Genomic DNA, 9711 nt, shown 5'->3' on the forward strand with positions numbered 1-9711 from the left:
TATTATTATATAATATTATAATGTCCGTTACATGATTTTAATATATATATTTTAAAATATAATTAAAAATACTTTAGTCATTTTAGTACTTTAAAAACAATTTATTTATGAATTTAATTTTAATGCTCAAAATTGTTTATCAATGCTACACTCACCTAACTCAAACAAGTTATTCATAAGCTATTCGTAATATTATATTCTTGTTTTTTGTTTAAATTTGAACTATGCTTTTTTGTTCAAAAGCATTCAATGCTTAAAATTGTTTATCAATGCGACAATTACCTAACTCAAACGAGCTATTTATAAGCTATTGCTAATATTTTTATTTATTTTTCATTTGAACTATGCTTGTTTCATAAATAAATAATATCATTAATAAAGAATGAAATGATAATAATATATGAAATTAATTAAGTTGTACCAAACAAACATGCTTGTTAATGGAAGACGCAATCGATGTTGTATAGGTTGACTCAATACCCCAATTTTAGCCAATCATAACCGAAACTAAAATAGAGAAAGGATAAATATGAATTTGTGGAAGATCTTCCCTGATACATCCTTGATGAATATATTGAAATATTGAAATAATTCCAACAATAATTTTTAGGCCTGTCAAAACTCAAAAGGAAGTCTAGAGGTATATTTTTGAGATTTGAAAATTTGGTTATCAAAATCGTAATAAATAGATATTTTCTATAAATAATTGGATAAATTGTAGTAATAAATAGATAAATTGAGCAAAAAAAAATTTGCAAAACTTATGCAGAAAAATACAAAGTTTTGAACAAGGGTAAAATGATCATTTCTAAAGTTTGGGGCAAATTTTGAAACGTTAAAATAGTTTCAACGGTTATATTTTGAGTCGGCCATGAAAAACTCTGAATCTATTTTTAAGATTTCATTTTCAAAGTTCCAATACAAAAATAACTAGACATATTAAAGATTCTCTATTATTAAGTACGTATAATCTTTAACAAAGACGAATTTACGTCTAAATACATCTAGTCAAACTAAATACATAAATTCTTTTTTCTTCTTTATACGCCAATAAATTTTGTAATTTAAACGCAATTATGACTTTTATTCTGTTATAACGTCCATTACTTAATCTATTATTTAAAAAATAATAATTAAAACACCTTTAATCATTTTATGAAGAAAAAAAAAAAAAACAATTCAACAATACCTTAAAAGTTATTTATTTATAAAAATAAAATTAATTTTAATGCTTAAAATTGTTTATCAATGCTACAATCACCTAACTCAAACAAGCTATTCATTCCCTATTGCTAATATTCTTGTTTTTTGTTTTCATTTGAACTATGCTTATACTCCATAAATAAATAAATAAATAAAACCATTAATAAAAGAATGGAATTAATTACTAATAATTAAAATAAAAAATGAAGTGGGCCGACGGTTTCCGTTAGGCCTCACTTTCAAGCCGTCATTGACAACTGTTGACTATTTGTTTATCGGTTTATCCTTCATTTAACGGCTTCCGTCACGCCTTTATATACGGGCTCTCTCTATTTCTCTTTTATAGTATTTCACTCTACTTATCTCTCTGTTTTTTTTTTGTATTCAAAAATGGTTGCGTAAAGAAGAAGAGTAGTATCTCTGTCACAATAATTTCCTTATTTTTTTTTCGTGATCGATTAATCTTCTTCTACGACGAAACAGAAGTAGTAGTAGTAGTGTTTAATTTGTCTTATTTTGAGAAATGGGAAAAAAAGAGCAAATCAACAATGAAAAACACAAAGATATAGAAAGAGTTCAAGCTGTTCTTCAACTTCTCAAAAAACAAGCTCCTCTTTCTGTTAAACAGGTGCGCCATTTTGTTTCTCGATTTGTTGATTTCTCAGATGATCAGTCAATTATTAATAGTTGTTATCTCAGAAAATCGTCTTTTTTTGTTTCTTTTTGAGTTTTCAATTTTCTTCAACAAAGCAATGAGGAGTGAGTGACCATAAAAGAATGTGGTGCAGCGAATGTGATTGCTTCACTAGTGGGCCCTACATGGATGAATTTAGATTAGTCTGGCTTCAATGCGATTAAAAAAAACTAAGAATTATAACTGAAGATTTATTTTTTGTTGTTGTTGAACAGGAGAAGTTGTGTAACAATGCTTGTGTGGAGAGATTTTTGAAAGTGAAAGGTGAAAATGTGAAGAAAGCAGCTAAGCATTTGAGGAATTGTCTTAATTGGAGAGATTCTTTAGGAATTGGTAATTATTTTTTATTTATTTATTTTAGTTTTAATTATGAAGAATATTAATGAGAAAATAAATTTGTCTTCTCTTTTTGTTTCTTCTGAAGAAAAAAAAACAGAGAATCTCTCTTGTTTTCATGTTTAAAAAAAAAGGTTTTGAATGATTTGAGTTTATTAAAGTACGTAAAATCTATTTTATGATTAAAGTAAAATTCATCCTAAAAAGAGTAAAAAAAATATTTTATTCACTTTATTTTAATTTTTTTTTTATATATAAAAATGTTGCAGACCATCTTATTGCTGATGAATTTTCTGCTGAGTTAGCTGAAGGGTTAGCTTATGTTTCTGGTCATGATGATGAATCTAGACCTGTTCTGGTAATTTTCACTTTTTTTTAATTCAATTTTTTGAATTATATTATTTCCTTTTTTAAAATTTAACATTATAAACACTTTTTTTTGAGTTACTAATTGTAGTTTTTCTTAATGATCAAATTATAGATTTTCCGGATCAAGCAAGATTACCAGAAATTTCACTCACAGAAATTGTAAGTATTTTAATCTTATCTCTACGAATACGTTAAAGTATTGTAACGTTATTGTTACGATCTACTAAAATTTAACCTTTAAAAGTTATAATTCAATATTTTTAAATGTAAGTATCTTAATCTTATCTTACAAATATGATAAAGTATTGTAGCGTTAGTGTTATGCTCTATTGAGATTTGACCATTTATAAGTACTTTAATCTTATCTATATGAATACGATAAAGTCCTATAACGTTGTTGTTATGATTTCATTGAGATTTAACTCTTAAAAGTTAAAGATTCAATATTTTAAAATGAAAGTACCTTATTTGTACGAATACGGTATATTGTAACATTACTGTTACGATCCATTGAGATTTGATCCATTAAAATTAATTCATTTTTTAAATTTCTTTTTTTAGGTTTACTCGTTTGTTGGTGTTTACATTGGAGGTGGCAATTCAAACCATGGCCAAAAGTGTTGAACAATTTGTTATTCTATTTGATGCCAGTAAGTCATTTTTGCCTTCGTGTAATGACAATATTACCCTTGTTTATCTCATAATGAATTTGAAAAGAGAGGGTAGATTAGTAATTTGATAAAGTATTTACTTACATAACAAATCAGAACTCAGCTTTCTCTCTGTTATATTAGGGAACTTCATTTAATGTACATTCTATTCTATATTCTGAGATCTTTCCAAGAAATTTTTCCTATACTAAAAATAGATATTTGTTTTTATTTATTGAATTAATAAAAATGTATTTTTAAACCTATTTTATCCATATTATACACTTTCATTTTATTTATTGTTCTTAAAGGTGTGTGTCAAACCAAACGTGGACAAGTAAAAATGGACGAAGGAACACTTTTTCTTATAAAATTTATACAAAAACCCCCTTTCAGATCTTTTTAATTTCCAATGCCACGCCTAATCACTTTTAATTAAAGAGCAATTAATTAACTAATCAATTTTTTGCCTGCAATACCCTCTACATTTTTAGGCAGGCAAGATTCTGAAATATTTTCATGCTTTGCCTGGAGTGCCCTTGAGATGTTGCTTTCAAGTTTAAGAAATGTAGGGGTATAAATTGTCATTTTCATATAGAAATACTCAATAATGTCATGCAAAAGTGCCCATAATTCTACTTTTTCTTACCTTGTCAGATTCCAGAACTCAAAAAAAAGGTGAAAAAAAATCAAACATGGCATGCAGTTGAATTTGAATTTTTGCTTTATTTCACTTTATTATTATTATTATTTTATTTAATATTTTAGGGGTACATTTGACTAAATTAAATCATTGGGGACTGTTTTGTATTTTGCAGGCTTTTTCAGGTCCGCTTCAGCATTTATGAATATCTTATTGGCTTCACTGAAAATTATTGCTGATTATTATCCTGGAAGACTTCACAAAGCTTTTGTTATTGATCCTCCTTCACTTTTCTCTTATCTTTGGAAGGTACTACTAGTTTCTATTTTCTTCTATTCATTTAGTAAAAAGCGCGATTAATCGAGTGAATGTTTGAGTCGTTATATTAAAAAGTAAATATTCGAGACAAAATTAGTGATTCGGTCAACCCTATAGTGATTTCTATCCACTAGGTCATCAGTCTGGTTGGTTCTTTGTACCTAATTTTGTAGTAGCTATATTTCGATTCATCCTATTTTTTCAAGAGTTCCATAAATTGAACCTTGAACTCTTTTCATATGATTAGAGTTGTTGGTGTATTGGGCGTACCTTTGCTATGAAATACTTGTTTATAGTTACTTTGTATTTGACTAGACTAAGTGAGTATATTGTATTGTCAGTACCTATAACTTAATACTTTTTCGATTTTTATAGGGTGTGAAGACATTTGTTGATTTAGCACCATTGACCATGGTGGTATCATCACTTGACTTTGAAGAATCATTAGAGTTCAATGACTTCACTGCATATCCAAGGGCTGCATCACTTAGATTCAATCCTTCTTCAATATCTTCAAATGGCAAAATTGGATCATGTTCATCATCAAGATTCTCATTTACTGTCTCACATCATTTTGACTCTGTGAAGCCATGGTACTTGTCTTTAGCTGACACCTCATCAGCTAAAGTGGGACCCACTACCAACATGGGCCCAGCCATCTCACCACTCAATGCTAGGTCCTACTCATTTGCATCACCCATTGACAGGACGCCACGTGGCAACAACAATATGGGCCCCATGAAAAAGAGTTTTTTCCCATCTACACCTTTGCCAACAAAGAGTAAAGATATGGTTGATCATTCAGAAATTCATCATCCTAGGGCTATGAGGCCATCTTTTTTTCAATCTCCAGCTATGTTCTTCAAGAAAGATGGTGGAAAGGGTCACACTATTAGTCGGGTTGATAAGTGTCGTGAATCGTTTCAACCATTCTTGAAATTCTATCGAAGGCCGTACGATGAGATGATTTATAGGTCAAAGATGAGACCACCTCTAGGTGGATTAATCTCAATCGTCTCACCACACATCAGGCGTCGACACATGTCTGCCTCTCAAAGGTTTTGATTGATGCAAGAAGTGGGCGTAAGCACAACAGAGGAAACGAGACTTTACTTTTACTTTTTATCAGGGATGTTCTGATTAATCTATAATTAGTACATAGATATATTTCGTTACTATGATTATTGAACAAAGGAGTTTGCTTGCTCCTCAACAAATAATAGATTAATTGTTTAATTATCAATTCTCTCAATGTTTCGCAATACATTAGTCAATTGTGTTTGGCTAAAGTGAGATTATTAATTTTATTTTTTTTAATCTATGGTATGAAATGGAAAAATTAATAGACAACGTCCAAGGTGGGATGTGAAATATTGTGCAAAAATGTCTCACTTAGTGCTATGTGGTTTTTACTATAATTACTACCATGTCCCATTTAGTACACATATTGCTATGTAAAAACAACGTGTGGAAACAAGACATCGTGGTCGAAACGATGAAACATCATATTGTAAAAAAATAAAAACATTTATGAGCTAATTAAATTTCCAAGAAAACCAACTAAGTTCATTTCCAAAAATGGGTAATGCTAAGTGACCAGAAAATTTGGTCAGAAATTTAAAAAATCGATAATATCTTTTTTATTTTAAAATAAACTGATTTTTTTTCTATTTTTTAGTTAAAAGATATTAAAGTTAAAAGGGTAAAAATGTTCAAAAAGATAAAATATCATTCTGGCCAATTTTTGGCCAAAAGGATTTTTCCTCCAAAAATAATCATTTAAAAATATATTTTGACAATTGACAAGCACTTTTATTTTTTTATGTTTATATTTTGAAGTGGGAGTACACGGATCATGTAGAGACACTTGTGTTTGATAATATATATATATAGTAATAATAATAAAATAAAGGACTTAAGTTTGAAAATCCTAATTTTGTAAGTTAGTCTTTGTATTAGTTAGCCAGTCAATTTCTTTTTTACTTTATTCTATACTTTTGAAATATTATATATTATATTGGTATCTTCAAATTTGGCAGAGCTCTGAGTAGGAATATGTGTCGTGGTGCTGTTGTAGCCTAAAGTCAAATGGGAACTTTAATATAGCTGACCATATTCCTAATTCTTAATAAACAAATAGTTATAACTAGTACTTACTTAATCGCTCCGTTTAATATTAGTTGTCAGATTTTATTATATGATATTTAAAAAATTATAAATAAAAATATCTTTTATTAATTTATTCTTAACTTTCTTTTTTGATGTAATCAATATAGTATTTATTTTAATAAACAATCGATTGGAATATTGAAATGGAAAATAAGTTAATTAAATTTATTTTGATTTTATAAATTGATTGATAAAACTCTCTCGGTTCATTTTGCTTGACTTGGCACAATCCTTTAGGAACAATAAATAAAATGACAATTTATTTTGAAAAATGTATTGAAAAATGACTATAGTTACTAATAAAGGTAAAATAGGAATTATCTGATAGATTATATTTTAATTTTTCAATCTGGACAAGTCAAAGTGGATAGAGGAAGTAATATATTTTGAAATGGAAATTTTTAATAAATATTGACAACTAATATAGAAAGAAAATATTTACTTCTTATAATTGTTTGTTTAATAATATCCATGGACTTGTGGTATTTTATGGGAAACTAATTAACAAATATAGCACGAACACATATACGCATTTAAGTGAAAGAAAATCGTAATATATAATGTAAAGTATAAATAAGATATACATATAATTTTTTTGTCTTGTATTTATTTGTCAACAAGTAATCAAGGTTTCTACAAGAAAAAAAAAATATTATTTATTTATTTAATATATAATTTAATTATATCTAGGGGTGTGAAATTAGGATGACGTTTTTGATGCTATGTTTTTTTGTTTGAATTCACTGAATAAACATTTTAGAGTTGGAATTTAGTTGATTGTGATTTATGAAATGTACAAAAAGGTGTATATTTGTACCGTACTGGCTATTGGTTTATTGTTTGGATGTTTTTGCTTTGTCACCTTGTATTTTAGTGTTTGTAATAATATTATATATTTTACTTTTTATGAATTTTCTTGAGACTTGAGAGAGTTACATATCAAAGAAGAAGTGATAAATGAATCAGTATTTATCATAATTATATATATATGTACTGAGATATGCTTCGTACTCATTTTTTCTTGATTAGATATATGCGCTATTCAATCAAGGACTATATAATAGAGCTAAATAATTGAATATTTTGGTCCCCTCTTTTCAATAGTCAGGACATGGTGTTTTCATATCGAATGAAGAAATTTAACTATTAGTGTATCAAGTATTCATTCCATGTGATTGTATAACATTTATTGTAAAAAATTTAAATTTGATAGAAAAAATCAACTTTAAGGTATTAATATTGAATTCGTTAATTATATTTTAAAATTTATAGGTTTAGACTAATATATTTTTTATTTATAACGGATCAACATAAAAATGATTATTATAATTTGACCAGCCCATATTTTTATAGGGATAAAAGTGAGTTGGGTAAAAATTGGGTTGACTTATATTTATCCATATTCTCATAAATAAATAGTACTGCAATTATACTTTAGAATTCAATAACCGGATAGATATCCAGTAATTTAAGTAATGTAAAAAATTTATGACCCATTTGGAAAAATCACTATATAAATTAAACTAGAAAATTTCATCAATCATATATGTGCAGGACAGAATAATAAATAAAGGATTTTGCTGTTGTAATTATATTTAGTATAATGATATAATATGTATATTTATAATCAATACTCTATATAAATGTCGTTAAAATTTTTAGTAACTTTGATACAATGATAATAACTCAATATCACTAATTTTTTTTGCGATAGTAAATATTATTGCTTAAAGGAAAATTTATTGCCACTGAATGTTTCTTTTAACGTAGTGGGAGGAGGGATTCTTTATTATAAAATCTGTAACGGGTTATTTTTTTCAAACTTGATTAGACTTTGCAAGTATACTATTTTGTCACTTAATTGGCAAATGTGGAAAATAATGTAAACAAAGTTCAACTAGTAGAGAAAAACATCATGTCTTTAGTCATCGTTTATTTGACTCTTTTCACATTATTTTCTATTGACAACCTGGTTAAATTTGAATGTACTTGTCTAAATTGTGTTGGTTTGGGGGGGGGGGGGGAGGGGAGGGTGGTGGCAAAAGTTTAAGTATTACTGTGAAAGTCGTTTGATTAATGGGATAAGATGAATAATTAGGACTAAGTTTGAAAATTTATAAATTTATATGTACGTTTGGTTGAAGGTGTCCACCTCCCATGAGTGGGATGGACTAGACCAAAGATTATAGTTTCGAAATAATTTAATTTGTAAACTTGTTAGTAAATCGAGATTTATAAATGAGCTTCAATTGTGTCGTTGATATGTGATCGATCTTAATGAATTATGTGGATTTTACTATATTCTTCCTCTTTATTTTTATTTGTTTCTGTTTGACTTGACACGTCTCTTAAGAAATAATAAATAAGAAGATAATTTACATGTTGAAAAATGAATAAGAATATTTAATAGAAAGGATAAATAGATACAAAATGATAAATTATCACTTGATTTTTCAAACTAAATAAGTAAAATTGAGCAACTATTTTTAATATTTTGAGCGAGTAAAAATAGACCGAGGGAGTATAATTAGTACTATATATCTTTGGGTAATGCAAAAACAATGTGTGGAAATAAGACATCGTGGTCGAGACGATGAACACCACCATATTGTAAGTAAAAAACATTTATGATCTAATCAAACTTCCAAGAAAACCAACTTACTTCATTTCCAAAAATAATCTTTTCTTGAAATATTATTTTCATAATGAGTTCTCATTTATTATAATAATAATTATAATAATAAAATAATAGAGTAAGGTCTGAAAATATGTTTTCTTGTAAGTTAGTTCTTTGTAGTATTATTAGTTAGACAGTCAATTTCTTGTTGATTTTCTTTTTCCAAGTACTTTGTTTTCTTCCATATTGCCAGTGTTTTGGGTCCTATTTTATGTCGTTGGCTGTTGTATTCAAAAGTCAAATATGAGTTTTTTTTTTTAAAAAAAAAATATTCAAAATTCGATATTTATATTGAGGTTTGATTCATGTAGAGCCTATTCAAAAGAAACATTTTTATCACATATTTTTCTATATTCAGAACTTGAAATCGAAACATGTGATTAAAAAAAAATATTCTATCTATTACATCACATTCTTTTATGGTCAGCTAAGAGCTTCTTATAGTTAACTCAATAATTGACTCCATTCTTCATTAACAAATATTTCCTAGTATTCGAAATATTACATTGCTTTGGTAAATTAAAATGTTTCAAATAATTAATATTCCAATAAAAAATCATTTTTCTTTAAATTTACTATTGCCGGTCCAAATAGTGATATATTATAAGAGAAATAGATTATTATTTAGAAACATACTCTTATATGATTAATA

General features: G+C 27.2%; 1 protein-coding gene across 1 annotated transcript; it reads left to right on the forward strand.

Annotated features, from left to right (window-relative positions):
- Positions 1–1677: 1677 nt before the first annotated feature.
- On the forward strand, positions 1678–5278 carry LOC125839663 (phosphatidylinositol/phosphatidylcholine transfer protein SFH4). The gene is made up of 7 exons (XM_049518658.1): positions 1678–1831; positions 2113–2230; positions 2503–2591; positions 2715–2761; positions 3164–3252; positions 4071–4204; positions 4589–5278. The coding sequence occupies exons 1-7, from the start codon at positions 1727–1729 to the stop codon at positions 5276–5278; spliced, it is 1272 nt and encodes a 423-aa protein (XP_049374615.1). The 5' UTR covers positions 1678–1726.
- The last annotated feature ends 4433 nt before the right edge of the window (positions 5279–9711 follow it).

This window comes from Solanum verrucosum, unplaced genomic scaffold (genome assembly GCF_900185275.1).
Source record: "Solanum verrucosum unplaced genomic scaffold, falcon-dt-bn FXZP01000306.1, whole genome shotgun sequence".
NCBI classification, from domain to species: Eukaryota; Viridiplantae; Streptophyta; class Magnoliopsida; order Solanales; family Solanaceae; genus Solanum; species Solanum verrucosum.

Excerpts from the sequence above, each read along its gene's own strand:
- LOC125839663 (XM_049518658.1), top strand. The coding sequence starts at position 1,727 with ATGGGAAAAAAAGAGCAAATCAACAATGAAAAACACAAAGATATAGAA. Across the intron at positions 2,592-2,714 it reads ATGAATCTAGACCTGTTCTG|ATTTTCCGGATCAAGCAAGA; the intron begins GTAATTTTCACT and ends ATCAAATTATAG. Across the intron at positions 4,205-4,588 it reads TTTTCTCTTATCTTTGGAAG|GGTGTGAAGACATTTGTTGA; the intron begins GTACTACTAGTT and ends CGATTTTTATAG.